Source organism: Cydia pomonella, chromosome 1 (assembly GCF_033807575.1).
Source record: "Cydia pomonella isolate Wapato2018A chromosome 1, ilCydPomo1, whole genome shotgun sequence".
Classification (NCBI taxonomy): Eukaryota; Metazoa; Arthropoda; class Insecta; order Lepidoptera; family Tortricidae; genus Cydia; species Cydia pomonella.
The window spans coordinates 3,191,036-3,209,957 of NC_084703.1; the positions used below are offsets into that span (position 1 = coordinate 3,191,036).

Below are 18,922 nucleotides of genomic sequence, written 5' to 3' on the forward strand. Positions count from 1 at the left end.
TTGCTTGTTCTGAGTGGGAGTCGGGGGCGTGGTTACATACCTGTACCCTCCAAAAATCTAGGCACTCTTCTTAGCAATGAAACATTTAGACTCTCGATGGCACTCCGACTCGGTGCGGTCTGTGTTGCCCCGCACAAATGTCACTGTGGTGCCAATGTTACTGGTAGGGGCCTCCATGGTCTGTCCTGCAGCAGGAGCGCAGACCGCATCCCACGCCATGCCAGTATCAACGACATCCTGCGCCGGGCCTTTACCATTGCCGGGGCACCAGCCGTCCTAGAGCCCACAGGCTTAAACAGGGACGATGGCAAGCGGCCCGACGGCATGACTCTGGTTCCTTGGAAGCTGGGACCTTAGTTTGGGACGCCATATGTGTGGATACCCTTGCGCCGTCCCACCTTCCAGGGATCTCGACCAAGGCCAGAACAGCCGCCGAAGCAGCCCAGCGCCTCAAATGGCGCAAATATGCATCCATTGATTCTGGTTGCATGTTTGGGGTGGAGATCCTCGGGCCCTGGGGACCCGGAGCCCATAGTATATTTAGGGAGCTAGCGATGCGCCTCATTGATGCTATAGGTGACCAGAGGGCTGGTTCTTTCCTTGCCCAGCGAATTGGCATCGCCATACAGCGCGGTAATGCTACCAGCCTTCTGGGCACCCTACCATCGGGAGACGAGCTGGACCCCATTTTTTATTTGTAAATATATGTATATAGATATGTTTCTTTACTTAAGTTATATTCTTTTATACCTTAACAATAGGTTTTTATGTTGATTACGACTTTTAAAGGAAACTAACATTAACACTCATCAATAAGTAGTCATGAATTGGAACAAGTGGAAAAGTAAAAAGCACTAGTTCGAGAAATCCAACTTTCCTTAATATTATTTAAAATAAACCCATTATAAACCGCGATCATTTTGAATGAATGACATAAATTGACAACAGACTTAAGCTTTTTTTTAAATCATAGACAATTAGTGATACAACATGGAAATATCTGTCAACAATATTTGGCTTGCCAGACTCTAATATTTCCCATTTCTATTGCCATAGACAAACTATCATTGTCCGATAATGCATGTATCCAGCTTATTCCAACATTGAACCATGAACATCCAACAATTGCCGATGTTAAAAATGCGCGTGAATGGTTGCTTTACCGACAGTGCTGCCACCATCGGCAAAACCAGGAAACAAAAAAATCGACGTCAAACATGTCAGACACATAATGGCGGAGGTTGTGTTGTTTTTTACAGCCAGTCAGCCCCGGTAATGATTTTTCGTCAAATTACGCTATCAAACTCAAAGTATGCGCGGTTAATGATAGAGTTTTATTCAAACGTTGTCTATTGACTTTATAGCGTCGAGGTATTTAATATACTATAATGAAATTAAGTTTGGTGCTGTCGCGTTGGTTTTATTGAATTAGAGTGGTGGGTTGTGTTTGGGACGGTGCGGCGGTGCCATGGGGGCCCAGCAAGCGAAGGAGCGCGGGACCTCGAGCGGGGCTTCGATGCGTTCCGCGAGATGCAAGCCCCGCGTGCCCAAGGACCCCCGCATTCTTGGCTCGAACATTTTCACTGAACACAGCGGTGAGTCACGAACATCCCTTAGAAAAAAAGACATTTTTTTTATATGCCTGAAAAGCTATAATAACTATTAATTATAATGTTAGTATATAATTATATATGGTATTTGAATCGAAAGATTGACACGACAAAATGTGTAAAAAAAAAACACGGCTTCGTGTGTCTATCGCAACTACCCTTTTATCTCGTATATCTAGAGATAAACTATGCAAAAGATAATCATTTCAGTATCAGTACTATTCATTTGTGTAAAATTAGCATAAAACTAAACTTAGACATGTATTTATTTCCTTGTACATACGAATTTGTTAATATTTATAGAACAGAACCTTTATCTTTGAAGCAAAATAAGCCCTTTTAACTATTTATAATGCACTCTCAAAAGTATTTTTCTTATATATTCACATGTTTATTCATAAACAATACAGGTGTTGTGTATGAAAGATCCCTTCAATCTAAATTATTTAAAAATTAATTAAAAGTTAAGATAATATAAAACAAAAAGATTACACTGAAGCTGAAGCAAGTAAATTTTTTTTTAAAATTAGTCTATAAAAAACATCAAAAACTTCATCTATGGTGTTACAATAACCTCTCAATAAAAATCTTTTTAATTCCCTATGAAACAGAGAATGATCCATAATGATTTTCAGTTCAAGTTATTAGAATAATTTGTTTGAAATGAAGTTATACATACTCAGGATTATATAGACAACATTGTTTCCGTCACATATAATTTATATGTCCTTCAGTAGTCAATAGATTTCTCTCTCTCTCTTTAGCCCTTCTCCACCATTCGGGTGTAGGCCTCCTTCATTTTATGCCATGGTTCTGTGCAACCTGGAGCCACTTCTTCCCCACAGTACTTTTGATGTTGTCATCCCAATGCATCTGGGATCTACTTCTCCCAATAGTTTTATCTGACAGCAACAAAAATCACCTGTTATAGGAATCTCAAGGAGCCCAAAATGTGACGCAGATTAAGTAATAGTACTACATACAGAACATTTACAGTACAACAAAACCCATGTTTAGGTACACCGAACATGCCTGAAGCCCATCACAGATGGGGTGATAATATACCAAAACATATCTTATAGCTAGGCATCATAAAATACCTTGCGAAATATTGCTCTGTTCGTTAGCTAGTGCAACCATTGTGCCTACACTGCGTGAAAAAATTGAGGTAGCGCTGCTGTAACACGAAGTCTAGCAAAGTTTTCAGGTTGCTAACTGCCTCTTTTAGTGTGTACTGAGTCCCTAGGTATTTGCTCCTGTATACTTCTACCTGTTTGCAGTCTAAGAGAATGTATTTTGTTGTTTCCTCTTCTTCCATGCACACTCTGCACATGGGGCTATCTGTTAAATATAGCTCTGTATATTATGAATATTATGATATATTTTTGGTATATTAGACAGACAGCGATATATATTTTGGCATTGTTGGTGTGTGGTCTTACTTATACAATAATGATAGTTTATTTTCCAAGTAGGCATATTACAATGCGCTTATAAACAAATAAAGCTATTAGATATCTGTTGGCATCATACAGTACATTAATATATGTATATTATCACTCTCTCTGTGATGGGCTTAAAATGTTGCAGATTGGACCTTATTATAAATACTTGTGTTGTCAGCATTATTGTCATTGTTTCTGCAATTAGGTGCTATGCAGTGTTGACTTGTTTTAGGCATATTTTTGCAACTTTTTGACACCAATTTTGGTGCAGTGATTTACCCCAGTCAAGGAAGTTTGAGTGTCATGAAGAGCTGCAATTGAACTATCAGAGAGCCACATATGGCTTGCGAAGTGCTTTTCCACAACCCCTTCTTTAACCTACCTGAAAAAATCCTAATTATTTATACCTATTTTGAACTTACAACTTCCAAAGCCAATTCTTCTTTTCCTTGCCATATCCTCATGGCCGAGGGACATGACAACTGTGGACACTCTTGACCAGAGCTCTCCAAGCCCTTATTGGGCCCAGTGCATGCTAGCCTGCAATGTGGCTTTTGTCTCTGACATTATTCTGTCTGCCCATCATGCATATAAGCCTATTATGGTTTATAAATCCTGTTAAACTTTGTACCAGCTGCAGTAGTGTGTCAGAGCCACTGTATCAAAATTGCCAAGATGGTAATTTTAGTTTATCAAAATGGGATGAGAGACCTTGTTTATTTTAATAGGCAGGACCGGGCTAAGCTAGCACAGATCATGGAAGTGTTATCATAAATATCAAACTTCTATGAAATGATGAGTTAGGATACTTAAAATTATGACACGGTGCGCTTGGCCAGACTATAAAATGTTTATTCTGGTACCTCTATGCTTTGTTACTAGCCAAGTTAGTGTTGAGCTAGCGCAGACTGATTGTGCATCGGCTAAAGATTGTGGCACTATAGCTTGAAACGACGCCGCCATACCTTTGGCCTTTGATGTATTAGATGGCGCCACTTTTTGATATTTAAAAAATTTAACACATGCCAGTGAAATAATAAGGATCTCAAAGGCAAATGTGTCGAAACTTGGCAGTAAATTTACTGTAGCTACAAAGTTTTCAGTGAGAATCCACCTCTATTTCAAATTATCTTTGCCTTCACTAAGACTCCACTGTCCATCTGTCTGTCTGTCAGTTGAATTGAAGTGAAGTGAATGACAGACAGTTGAAATTTTCACAGATGTATTTTTGTTGCCGCTATAACAATGAATTTTAAAATAAAAAATAAGTTATATTTGTACGGAGCCTTCTTTGGGTGAGGACCGACTCGCACTTGTCCGGTTTTTATTTACTGATCAAAACACAAAATTGTTCAAATGGTAGTATCACAGACATATAGAGCACCTGAGACGATCAAGGTCACCACACATAAACTACACAGAATAGCAGATTTGCGCTAAGGCCTGGTATACCCACACCTAGCGAGGCCAGATATTATAGGGGTTGCAGTCTATTCGTATATGTGTAATGTTGTTTCCAAGTAAAAAGTCGCACTTTGTCACTTACCATATGGAAGCTTTGATAACATATTCATATGTGACCACGGCCGGCGAAACGTCCCACTTTGTTGCCAAATCTCATCCTTATGGCAAGCGATAAAGTGGGTCGTTTTGCCGGCCGCGGTCACATATAAAGATACAAGCAAATCTCGTCTTAATGTGCAAGCAACAAAGGGGACCTTTGACTGGATTTCGAGACATGATGGGTGCTGAGAAAGGGTCAAGTATTTCCTAAAGGGCCCTGGGCCTAAGGCAGCCAAGACTGCAAATCGCTGACGGTATAACGGTATGGTAGCGGTATAAAATTAGGATACCGATACATTATACCGGTAGACCGCGCGGCTCCGATATAAAGTATCGCTACCGTTTTAAAATAACGGTACCGATATTTTTTCCGGTATATGCCTTAACCGTTATTATAGCCAAACTGATAGTATTCAATAAAATCAAAAGGGCTTATGGGCTTACACTTACATAGACAGCTTCATCCAGTAAGAACCAAATTGGCGCAAGGCGCGGGCGGGCCTTTATGAAAACGGTTAAGGTACCCTAAAAAATAACGGTAATAAAACGGTAAAAATAACTATTATTTTAGTTTATTTTTCGGTTATTTTTTTAGGTTATTTTTCGGTAGGGAAATAAATTTACTCTGCTATGTAAATGGTTAGGATTAAACCGGTATGACGTCATACCGTTATTAAAGGTAGCGTTATTTTTCAGTTATGCAGTGCCTATTTAATATGATATTTCTACAACCATATCATAGTCAATGATAATAACTTCTCAAGTAAGTGGTTAACTATTTAGTTAACAGTTATTTCAGCAATCTGTCAGTACTCTTTACTAACCAGTATTTCATCCTGTGCCTATCAGCCAGCCATAAACTATAGCTCAACGAAAACCAGCTCTACGAGGGTGCGGAGTGAGGGTCGACAACGCGCATGTAACTCCTCTGGAGTTGCAGGTTTACATAGCCTACGGAGACTGCTTATGCGGGTTTAAGTACCCACAACACAAGCCTTATTGAGCTTATTGTGGGACTTAGTCAATTTGTGAAACCATGTTCTATAATATTTATTATTATATATTATATATGTCGTTGTCTAAGTACCTATAACACCTGTGCTGTACCTAAGGACTTACTAGTTGTTTGTTGAAAATGTACAGTCAGCGATAAAAGTTTATATGAATTTTTTTTGTCAAAGAAACTTGTTCCTCCACTGGTTTATGATCCTAATTTATATTAGTACAGCTTCGTTACTATTATCTGCAGCCATGCGAATGAACAGCGAATGTCATATACTAATTGCAATGTACAGTCGAGTTCATAATTATGTATAATTTTTTTTTCCTTATTTCAATGGATTAAGGTTAAGAACTGTATACATATTTATGAACTCGACTGTAATATAGTTTGTGTATGTTTAAAGTTTAAGCTTGTCCGGCACTAACTTAAGAGGGACATATGTATACCACGTGACCGAACATACGAAGAGAGTAAACGTTTTTTCCACTTCCAAATATTTTTTAGTATGTTATTGACACAAAGAAAAACTAGGTTTAAAGGTTTTCCTTTTTTTTCAAAATTTTGCAAAACAAAAAAAATATATAAATTAATTTTTCCAAAAGAGCGAAACCTATAAACCTATAATATATTATGCTGAGATTATCGACATCAAAATCAAAGTGATTTGTTAAGATTTAGTTAGTGCAAATAGTTTTGTTACAAAGAAAAATGGAGTTACAAAGAAAAATTACCGTTATTTCGTTAGATCCATAAAGCTATTCTTCCCTCTTAATGTTTTTAACCCCCAATGCAAAAATAGGGTTGTTATACGTTAAAACAAGTCCTTTCGGTAGCTCTTAGCTAATAGCATGCGCGTAGGCAGGGACAGGCAGGAGGGGGCAGCTGCCCCCCCCTAGAGCTCAAAAGAGCCTCCCTAGTTCACAGGCTGGCTACGCCCTTGGCTAATGGCTATGTTTGATAGAATTCGATCCAGTGGTTTGAAGAGTATCTGCTCTTTTCCTAAATGATGCAAGGCATTTTAGCAGTAAAATGGATTTTATAGGCATATAGCGTAGGGTTTTATTTATGTTTTTAATTTAATATTTATACTCAGTTTACTATAAATAAACTCATAAATGAATATTGTACGATATCGCCTTTACTAGATTTTGGCTCATTCGCCGAAAAGGTAAAGCAAGACATAATTTTATTACACGTTTTTGTTTATGTATAAATAATGCAAGATAAAGTGTAGAGTACCTTACCTATATCTAGAGATACTTTTTTTAATCTCTCACGTAGTGCGTGAGTTCGGTAGGGATAAGGTGGTCGGCTTTTTATTATTTGTCGCCATGCCTGTCACGTTCTAACAAGTATGTAAGTGCGAAAGTGACGGGCATAGTGACAGGCGATAAAAATAGAACCATGCTGCCACTGCAGATCGCAGCTCGCTAAACAGTGAGCGGACAGCCGTGCGTGCCCGAGATCGGGTATATCATTGTTATTTTTTAGGAATTTTATACAAAATAAAAAACCGGCCAAGAGCATGTCGGGCCACGCTTAGTGTAGGGTTCCGTAGTTACTCTTCCGTCACAACAAGCTAAACTGGAGCTTAAAGTATAGTTAATTGTTAACCAAGGGATGAAACGGTACCTTTCACCCGAGTTAAACAAATAGGCAAATTTGCATAATCAATTAAAGTAAGTCTTTTTACTATGAAGGGAAAACCTTTTGCGATAACTCAAAAAAAGCTAAACTGATCATGTCCGCTATAGTTTTCATTTAATGTCTTTCTTAAGCTCTTCTTCCACGATTTTTTTCATATTTTTTGGACCTATGGTTCAAAAGTTAGAGGGGGGGGGGGACACATTTTTTTTTTCTTTCGGAGCGATTATCTCCTAATATATTCACTTTATCAAAAAATGTTTCTTGAAAACCCCTATTAGTTTTGAAAGACCTTTCCAACGATAACCCACACTCTAGGGTTGAAGCGAAAAAAAAATTTCACCCCCACTTTACGTGTAGGGGAGGTACCCTAAAAAAAATTAAATTTTTAGATTTTATTGTACGACTTTGTCGGCTTTATTGATCTATATATCCATGCCAAATTTCAGCTTTCTAGCACTAACGACCACGGAGCAAAGCCTCGGACAGACAGACAGACAGACAGACAGACGGACATGGCGAAACTATAAGGGTTCCTAGTTGACTACGGAACCCTAAAAAGGAATCGATCAGAAATAAAATAATACATTCTATTTTCATATTTTTAGCTTTTGTGCAAAAATTGGTTACAACCTTTTAATGGTGCGTTTTAGACCTATAATTTTAAAACACTGCTAGCAGAACACACACGGCACTTTATATAATTATGAAATGCAACAAAAAGTGTGGAGCAATCAAGGCAGAGCTCATAATACTAATGTTTGGCTGTGAGCCAAACTTAAGGGCGTCCGCTGGCTGGCGCGGGTACACGGAGCGGGGAGCGGGGAAAAATAGTATGAGCAACGCCAACCGGCGCGGATGCTTGCGACGGATTTTACCTACAATGGCACCCGCATGTGTGCGCCCGCGAAGTGCACCCGCCCACGCGCCGCTGATGCCTTACTAAGGCGCTGCGTACGTGCAAAAATACCTGAAGGTTTCCCCGTTTTATAAAAATTCGTGCTAGGAAGTAAATAAGCCGGTTTTCATGATTATTGTTGATTGTTAAGTAATGCAAAAGGATAGTAAAAAAAGCCAAAGGATATGGTTATCCGTTAATTTTGTTTTTCATAGTGACTGCTATTATTAGCGGATAAGCTGCAGGAAAGTCGCCTCCGATGGTATGGCCATATAAGCCGTAGACCAGTAGACTACGTCGTAAATAGATGCCTCATCCTCACCGTCCATGGCCCTAGATCACGCGGCCGCGGTAGGCCTAAGAAGCGCTGGCTGGACGTCGTGACAGCGGACATGGAAGAGAACAATCTCCCACCTGAGGATGCCGAGGACCGGGCAAAGTGGAGAAGATTAAGTAGGAAAGCAGACCCTGGCGCTAGGCCGGGAAAACGCAAGGTTGAAGAAGAAGAAGTGATTGCTATTTGTTGCCCGCTGCCCAGTGAAACGAAAGCCTTTGGCCATACTTGTGTTATCACGAAAAATATAATAATCTCATTTCTAAACTTAAGTATGGCATCGTTCTACAGTGAGCTGTTATATTTGTAATTTCGTCCACTATTAAGGGGATCCCTACGCCAATGACCTTCGATCTGAATCCCTTAGTTTTCTAATGTTTTTTGTAGCTTATCATATTAACGGCAACGGCTGTATGGAATATAGTATACCATATTTACTTCAAAGTTCACTGTCTTCGAGATATTTGGGATCAAAGTTGAACAATTTTAGGCCTTTAAAACTGGTTTACTGGCCATAACTTTTGGGTTAATTAGTTTAAAATGAAAATCTCTGACCAGTTTTTAGAGACGTCAAAAACGAACCCAAATAGATTTCTTACACGTAAAAAAAATCCTTCACGGCAATCAAGTAACGAAGAAAGTGTTTTTTTAGACAATGTTAAAAAAAAATATAAGTGTTCATTTCTTTCAAAATCCGGCTGACCAGAATGGAGATAAAATATTGAAGAACCGATAGCCGTTTGTCTTATAATTATATCTATAGTGCAAATGTAGGAGTAACGACTCAAAACTAGTCAAAAATCGTGAGATGATTTTGGCCAGTTCTGTCCCCCTCCCCCCTGTTTAATATTTTTTACGTGAGAACCTAAAGGAAACATTATTAATCATTTGATTTGTTATTTTTCCAAAATGATTAGTACTTACTGACAAAGGCAAAGCCCGACCAGAAATATAAGATCATTGTCAAGAGGGCGCTGTTATTCTCATGTGTAGGGTGACAGTTCAGTTTAGTATGGCAAATTTAGTTCCAATGAAATTCCGCAATATCGCGTGTGATCATATATTAGGGGGCGTCCATTAATCGCGTCATAGGTTTTTGGCTTGTTTTAGACCCCCCCCCTCCCCCATGGTGATCTTTGGTGATATTTTCAGGACCCCCCCCCCCCATCCAATATGACGTGTATTTTTTTCGATAACTAAAGAACAGTTTTCTAACAAATGAACCTAAGTACACGTGTTTTGACAGTTTGGTTAATTGAAGGGCGGAAAACTATTATTTTTATTTTATTGACTATAATACAGTATAGCACAGATGAAAAAAAAAATACACGTGATACGTGTCCATACCCCCCCGTCCCCTGTGGTGATCATTGGTGATTTTTTGCTGACCCCCTCCCCCCCCTATACAATATGACGCGATTAATGGACGCCCCCTTACTGGTCTGGCTTTACTCATTTTTATTTTTTATTAATATCAACTTTCGTTTTTTTTTTATCGGCACCCGCGTATTTTCGAAGCACATAATTTTTGTGATCTTGCGTAAGAACTAATAAGATTTCCTCCCCTCCCCTTGTAAGAAATAATAAAATATCATCTTACGTAATACATCAATCACACCTAACAATTCCTAAACCTTATTTCAATGAACATAATGTCCATCGATGACCAGAGGGCCTACCGCGAACCACGTTCGACGTGTTGGCTCTCTGTCGCACTTGTAAACTCGTACGTAAGTGTGACAGGGAGGCAACACGTCGAACATGGTTCGAGTTGTTAATAATTATTATTCCGAGGCTGGTATTATTATTGCGTGGATGAATCATTTCAGTGGCAGACGATTATTATTATAATTAGTACGTATCACTAACTACATCAGCATGTTTCCTCTGTTTCCTACCTATACGCGGCTCGATTTACGCATTGTACAGTCGCCGTCAGAACTATCCGAGCGGCCAGGCTGTTCGCAAATATCTGAACAAAGCCTCTATTATCGAGACTAGAGATGCAACGACTAGTGGCTTGGCCGAATACCGAATATCCGGCTAGAAGTTTTTTTTTTTTTTTTTTACCTAAAATGAAGTAAATTCGAACGTGTGCGCAGTAGCTGTAGGCAGTCTTTGATAGAAATTGCGCTTATTCTGCACGCAGTGCGTATTGAATTACGGACATTGCGGTGCGTTAGTTTTCGTCGCGTGGGTATTTTTTTTCTATTTTATATTATTTTTATCATGTCTTTGTGTACTATCTATGAATATAAAGGTAGTCTGAAAGATTACACTGATCTTAATAAGTGATTATATATAGTTAATTACTTTTATTACCCCTCCTTTACCGTTATTTACGTGTTAACGTACTATTCGGTATCCGGTCGAATACTGTGACACTATTCGGTATTCGGCCGAATAGTGAAATTGTGGCCGAATAGGTCAGATACCGAATAGTGGCTGAATATCCGATGCATCTTTAATCCAGACGCTAAAGTGCATGTTCTGATATTTATGAGCACTTTAGTATATTAGTCCGTGGACTAAACGCACGCCCAGTTCGCGACCTTATACATCTGAGGCCCTACCGTGAACGCTGGAGCTTGCAAACAGCAGTCATCTTTCTCTGTCACTCTAATGACGGCTTAATTGGAGTAAAAGAGAAAGATCCCCGCAATTTGCGAACTTCGTTGTTCGCGGTAGGCTCTCCGATGGCGACTGTACATGTACAGTTACCGCAATAAAGATTGTTGTTAGGGTGAAGCAACTTTTTTTGCCATTCGTTTCCACTCTTACAAGAGGGTCACTATCAAATTGACCTTATCGTTATACGACCATTTTAGCTAGATGACAAAATTTTAATATCTACAGTCAGCATATAGTCAATTCAGCTGCGACGACATGAAAGTAGAATACTCTGTCAGCAAAAAGACAGTTTAACTGGATGGTTAGAATGAATAAGTAGCCAAACGTCTGAAAATATAAATACTTCTTATGATTAGAATATCTTTTTTTTTATACTATGTCGGTGGCAAACAAGCATACGGTCCGCCTGATGGTAAGCAGTATCCGTAGCCTATGTACGCCTGCAACTTCAGAGGAGTTACATGCGCGTTGCCGACCCTAACCCCCTCCCGCCCCTCGTTGAGCTCTGGCAACCTTACTCACCGGCAGGAACACAACACTATGAGTAGGGTCTAGTGTTATTTGGCTGCGATTTTCTGTAAGGTGGAGGTATTTCCCCAGTTGGGCTCTGCTACTCTGCTCTAGATCTGGAATGTCATCCGCTGTGCTGTGCCCTACCACACAGAGCGAGATGACATTCACAATGCCCATACCTCTCTTGTGGACGCAGTTTAAGGACGTACCCGGATCTAATGAGCCGAAAGTGAAATTAGTTAATTGACATAAACACAGAACGAGTTAATAGCAAAACGTCATGAAATATAAATAGTCTATATATGAATTCCCAATTCGTCGAAAGTAAAATTATTTGATTGACATGAACACAGAACGAGTTAGTAGCAAAACGTCTGGAAATTTAATGTGTCATCATTTATAAATATGTAACAAAGCTAGGCTTATAAGTTATACTATTAATGACACTTTTCTTTGTTAGTAACGCATACCGCCTAAAAACATTGGTTTATCCCATCACACTCAAAAATAAATTTCAAGCAATTCCTTTACTGCTAACTTGTGTTAACCTGTATTTGGATTTTTTTTACTAATAGGGTTGTTTCCATCTACAAATCTTAGGGCAGAATTGTATCCCAATAAATTCTTTTGGATTATAAGAACATGTTAAACCTGTAATGACCATATTTTTGTAAATATTGAATTTAAAATATCATTTGGCACACGTCACGTGACTAAACTCGAAACGTCATTGAAGATTCTGATGACGTCACAACTCTCGGATTGACACTGTTGACAGTTAGGCGATTAAATAACAAATGACTAATGTCAGTTGACAGTTCGTATCTTCTACGTGCGTATGTAGTTATGTGTCAAACCGTAAACTGTGACGTCACACAATTTTCAAAGAGCGTTTTGGGCGCGAAAGCATCTGTCAAAATATATTTTGTTAATTTAACATATTTAACGCCGTTTTTAGAATAAAAGTTGAATTTTAGGGCAACTTTTAGTTAATATAGAACGTAATACAAGCGTTTTCAAAAAATTGGAAACAACCCTATTATTCCAAATTGTATAATATTGTTTTATACAGTCTATATAGTTTTAATTCTCAAGAACATTTGAAAACCAGACGTTTTGCTGATGGGTCGCTTGGCGTTTATTCCATTTAGCAATAAAAATATTACACAATGCAGACTTTTTACTTCTCGACTGTTTAGCGTTCATGTCTGTTTAGTAATTAACAGGGACCGGAAACCGGTATTTTTTGTATGGGAACGAAAACGGTATTTTTTCGTTCTTTGTTAATTACTTCATTTCTAATTAGGCAATCTAATAATACGAAGTAGTTATCTGAAAACACAACTGAGTCCTACATTTAGAGTATAAAATAAACCGAAATATATGGTTTTTTCTATGTTTTTGCAAAAAACCGGTTCGGATCCCTGGTAATTAAGACGTTCTAAGATACACATGTCTGTTAAGTAATTAAGACGTTCTAAGATACAAACGTGTTGCTACCGGACCATTTACGTTAGGGTCGGCAACGCGCATGTAACCGTCTGGCGGTCCGTATGCTTGTTTGCCACCGACGTAGTATAAAAAAAATAGTATTGAAGGGAGAACACGACATACAAAAAACGAAATAAAAAAATCGCCCCCCAGAGCCTAGGTTATTCGATAACGGTCCATTTGCGTATGTAAATACATTATAGATCGTGTCATTCACGAAGACGCATGCCTTGACTCGTATTGTCATGAAAAGGTTAGATTTGACGAATATGCGCGTCATCGTTAATGACAGGAACCAGGGAGCGGAACCGGTTTTTTGCAAAAACATCGAAATAACCATATATTTCGGTTTATTTTATACTCTAAATGTAGGACTCAGTTGTGTTTTCAGATAACGACTTCGTATTATTAGATTGCCTAATTAGAAATGAAGTAATTAACAAAGAACGAAAAAATACCGTTTTCGTTCCCATACAAAAAATACCGGTTTCCGATCCCTTACGACCACCATACAAACCTTACAGTAGTTAAAATAAGTCCATAAACATTACGTGCATTTATTAACTTGCTTAACAACTGTTTTCTAATAACATCATAATGACGTGAAAGTTACAAATTCGCAGCTTGGCCTAATTAAGGAATCTGCATATCCTTAATGAATTAATGATGCATAATGAAGGTGATATGAATATAGTGAAATAGCATAAAACCTGTTATACCTTAAGGTGTAGTAAGTTCATGTTCTTTTCTCACGGGGCGTAAGGGTACCTCCACCTTACAGAAAACAGCAGCCAAATAACACTAGACCCTACTCATAGTGTTGTGTTCCTGCCGGTAAGGTTGCCAGAGCTCAACGAGGGGGGGCGGGTTTAGGGTCGGCAACGCGCATGTAACTCCTCTGGAGTTGCAGGCGTACATAGGCTACGGAAACTGCTTACCATCAGGCGGGCCGTATGCTTGTTTGCCACCGACGTAGTATAAAAAAAAAAAGCGAGGTGTGCCGGATGTGCGAAGTGCGTGCTCGAGAGCTATAATTTTTTGTGTGTGTTTCAAAAATAGTATTATTATGCAATCGTGATATGATAGAGAGCTTTTCAGTCGTGTGCCGTGTTTAGGCAACGAAGCGTGCTGAGTTACCTAAGTGAGGTACGAGATTGGAAAGCCTGATTATATCACTATTGTATACAATACTTTTTCTACAAGTCATCTATAATAATACTTTTTTTACCATAAAACATAAAAATATATAATAAAATCCCAAATGAAATTAAAGAAATAAATAATTTTAGTAACTTTAAAAATTCATTAAAAACTTATCTAGTAAAAAAACGTACTACACATTAAATGATTTTTTTAACGATAATACGGACGAATAACGTCACCGGCACAAATAAGACATACAAATATATATAATATATCATACACCAGCCCTTTCTAATTGGCTTATGCCCATGATGCATGTTATTTCATAAGTTAGTTTTAAGAATATTGCTATACCCTTACAGGGTTCATGTGGAACTGTATTAAATAGTTTTAAAGAACTGTACACTAACATGAGTGCAATAAACAATTCTGATTCTGAAACCTATTAATTAATGAGAATTGCTAAATATCTCAGTAGACAAAAATCTGGACATAAACACGCTACTCCCGCCCCGCGCCCTTTTAGTCTTTTCTATGGGAGCGCGGCGGCACGTGATTGGTCAATTTTTTTACAGTTCACTACAGCGTATCGAAATGAATCTTATGGTTGAGTGGCAGCCCATACATGAAAAGTACGTGTGAAGTGTAAATTTATGGCAGCCGTATTGTGATAAACAACTCCTTTTTGTAAATCCGTTTTCTGAACCTACTGCACCTTAAGATACAGCCGCCGCCATGCAATACAGATTACGCTCTCATATTAGAGCGAGTAAAAGTTTTACAATACAAAACTTTTACTCGTTCAAACAATTCATGTAAAGCAAATAACACTAGTTCTGTGAGCTGGAAGACCTCGCGAAAATCTTAAATGAAATTTAAAATAATATTTTGGCAAAAATTTCACTTTTGGTACAAGCTTTTATCCCTGACTGTACTTTCCTTTAGGCAACTAATACTGATGAGTTCTAAAAACCCCAAACACAATTATGTTGCGTTGTTATATCACAGAGTTCTTATGGCCACCTCCTGTCTCCATCATCAGATCAGCTCGATGGTACCATAATATTGCATTGTCACCTTTACATATGTATGCAAATATTGCAAATTTTCTGACTCGACTAGAAAGGATCGAGACCGATTAAGAGCGCTTAAGATGAACTAGTTCCTTTCGGTCCGTGGTGGGATTTCATTCCTTTTAGTTCTTCGGTCCTGACCGACTCAAGCCTAAATTTTAAGCTTCATCGGAAACTGGGAATTGTGTCAAATTTAACTTGCAAGATTTGACCCGTACAATATAATACATAGTTGCATTGCAAGTTATATAAAAGCTTGTAAAATAAAAAATAATTACTTTGACTTGTTGTCACATCGAACTAAAAATATTCTTAAATGCCATAGACCCTACCGAAAATTAAATAAAAAAAGTGCCGGAAATTATCGTAAAGTCCTTTACGATAATTTGCGGCAATTAAAACATTTTCCTAAAAACGATACGACGGAAAAATTCTATCTAAAAATCGGTTAACAAATGCGACCTGAAGAGAGATGAGGACATACACGTACAAAAGCATTTTGCCCAAGTTGAAACCGATACCTTCGCTAAAGCTCGGTAAATTAGTTCTGAAAATTGACTTGATTGTGCGAGTAATAAACAGAATCTTTTGTAATACAAGTGTCCTGACGCGAGTTTTGTATTAAGAAAAAACTTTACACTGATGATTTGTTCACAACATGACAACCGTTCCACTGCTTTACAAAAAACGTGTAGAATTTAAAACTCAGAAGGAAGTGGTCCATTTACACACAATACTTGACGGCTCACAAAAGGGTTGTGTCAAAGACTCGCTGCACGCGAATATGTTGTGCTCTCTGTCACACCTAACCGCCGTAGGTAAGTGTAACAGAGAGAATACTACGTATTCGCGTGCAGCGATTGCTTGATTTTACTATAGTTACCATCAACTCGTTTCTGCTAATGTGCACCTAATTCGTTACGTCAAGGTTGAATTTGGCGTGTACTTTGTTTGGATTAAAGACCTTTTGGTGGATTTTGTGTTTGAATGACATGAGAATCCAACGGCTGGTAGTTTTAGCTTCTATGCTTTATATCACGTTGTGTGTGAGTACTAGACTCCGGGTGCTAAGTTTCACGCCAAATGCTACGTCAAGTGTGACTCCGTACAGTGTCATTGAAGTCGGTGCACGTGCAAACTTAGCATATATTTCTTACTTGCTTGTAGTACACAGCTAAACGGGTATTTTATAATTGCGTAATCTACAATTCTTTGTAATAGTTTTCTTAGTAACGTATTTTTTTTTCTTTTTCGGCAACTGGTTGCGAAACTACAAAGGTGAAAGATAACAGTTCTTAACAAGAACAGTCATTCGTCTTTGGCAACTGGTTGTCTAACAAGAACATTCAATACTTTTCGGCAACTGGTTACCAAACTCAGTTGCCATCGCGGCCGGAGGGGGAAACTTTAGGCCTATTTATAGTAAATTTTTGTAAGATATATATTTGTCTTTCTGATGTAATTTCTTATCTTTTAATTATTTATATAAGAATTCACAGAATCTTGGGGACCCTTTACACCTCTAAGGATAATTTAATGATCGTTTTTATAATTATATTTGATGTATGACACTTTGAGACTTTTACATCTCTAAAAAAAATTTGTACTTATTTGTTGTTTATATTTTTTTCATCATGGTTAATTTGTGTAATTCGACATTTGGAGACTGTGTACGGTCACGTCTGAGAATAACGATACGAAAAAAGTGCCAAAAATATGTATACACGACTTTATGGCCCATATATTAACATAGTGTATACATATTTTTGGCACAATTTCGTACCGATATTTTCAGACGTGACCGTACATATCGAATAAAGTGTCGATTTTTTTATTAATTCCATATTTATAACTAACGCAGTCTCCAGGGCTCCAACTGCATATGTACCATCTATGTTTTGAATAATAAAAATTTATTTATTTATAATTATATTTTGTAATGTTTGTTATTTTTATTTTTTATTGCTTGTAGAAATTTGACATGTAGATGTGGCCCATTTGCTGAATAAAATTTCGATGTTTCATGTAAAAGGCTGTTTGTTTTCTAAATAAATAAATAAAATCTGATCACGACTTATGAATCACCCTATACAAGTGTTAGTATGTGCGGGAGCGAGTACTGACCAAATTAGCAACAATGGACTTGTCATGCAAAACGTGCTCATACAGTCGCCGGGGGACGGCAATGTTTATTGCCGGCGGGGATTTGTTACAAGGACTGTTGAAGTGATATTCCAACAGAGGTGAAATAGTATGGAGATGAAATGGTGGAGCCGGGAGATGACAGAACGAGATGCTCTTATCGAAGTAGGAGTAGCAGAGAGAGCGTTATTATTGTTTGTCCTTGTTACAGTCTCACACCGCAGAGGGGCATACATTGTATGTAAAATTTGAGCGCCAGGGGAGGCAGCTGCCCCCCCTCACTCCTGTACCTGCCTACACAATTTCCTCGATAAATTATGCTATGTTCTTCCCTGGAACTTAAACTATCTCCATACTTCTTTTTCTTCCTCGCGTTACCCCGGCATTTTGCCACGGCCCATTGGAGCCTGGGGTCCGCTTGGCAACTAATCCTGAGAATCGGCGTAGGCACTAGTTTTTACCCTTCCAACCCAGAGGGGAAACTAGGCCTTATTAGGATTAGTCCGGTTTCCTCACGATGTTTTCCTTCACTGAAATGCGACTGGTAAATATCAAATGATATGTCGTACATAAGTTCCGAAAAACTCATTGGTACTGCTGGGGTTTGAACCCGCGACCTCCGGATTGCAAGTCGCATGCTCTTACCGCTAGGCCATCAGCGCTCTCTGAACTATCTCCATACGTTTTTTTTTCTAAATCGGTTATGCTAAGCGGTTTAAGACTCAAGAGGTGACAGAGAGACAGACAAGGTTACCTTTGCGATTATAATATTAGTAGGGATTTTAGTAGATACAAATATTGTATCACTACACCTTATAAAACAAAGTCCCTCGGCGCATCTGTCTGTATGTATGTTCGCGATAATCTCAAAAATGACTGAACGGATTTTCATGCGGTTTTCACCAATCAATAGAGTGATTCTTGAGGAAGGTTTAGGTGTATAAATTGTTTGCCTAACCCGTCCTTAGTTACATTTCAGGACAGAATAAGGATAAACAAAAACAGAATGAAATATAATTAATAATCAAACGAACTTACCTGTGAAGTTTGATTACAATTATGCGAGTATCCAAATCCAAGACAACAAATATAATTTACTAGCAGCAGTACACGTTATCGTGCAGTCCAAGTCACACATTTTAGAGATTATAGTATTTAAAAAACAAGTTCGCGCTGTCCCTCTCACTCGCTACGCTGCGTTCCTGCTTCGACATCGCTCCTCCAGTACTCATTACATGTTTCTGTGTTAGTCCGAGTCACACGTATTTTCGCCAAAATAGTGTTCCTCTAAATATACATAAATATAAATACTGAACGGATTTTCATGCGGTTTTCACCAATCAATAGAGTGATTCTTGAGGAAGGTTTAGGTGTATAAATTGTTTGCCTAACCCGTCCTTAGTTACATTTCAGGACAGAATAAGGATAAACA

The 18,922-nt window shown here is 38.3% G+C and overlaps 1 protein-coding gene across 1 annotated transcript in view; it reads left to right on the forward strand.

Moving 5' to 3' along the window:
• The first annotated feature begins 1,094 nt into the window (after positions 1-1,094).
• The window catches only part of LOC133526698 (tyrosine-protein kinase Abl), a 123,254-nt gene continuing 105,426 nt past the window's right edge, over positions 1,095-18,922 (forward strand). The window contains exon 1 of the mRNA XM_061863411.1: positions 1,095-1,595. Within this exon, the coding sequence (XP_061719395.1) occupies positions 1,469-1,595 (127 nt within the window). The 5' untranslated portion in view covers positions 1,095-1,468. The remainder of the gene's footprint in view (positions 1,596-18,922) is intronic.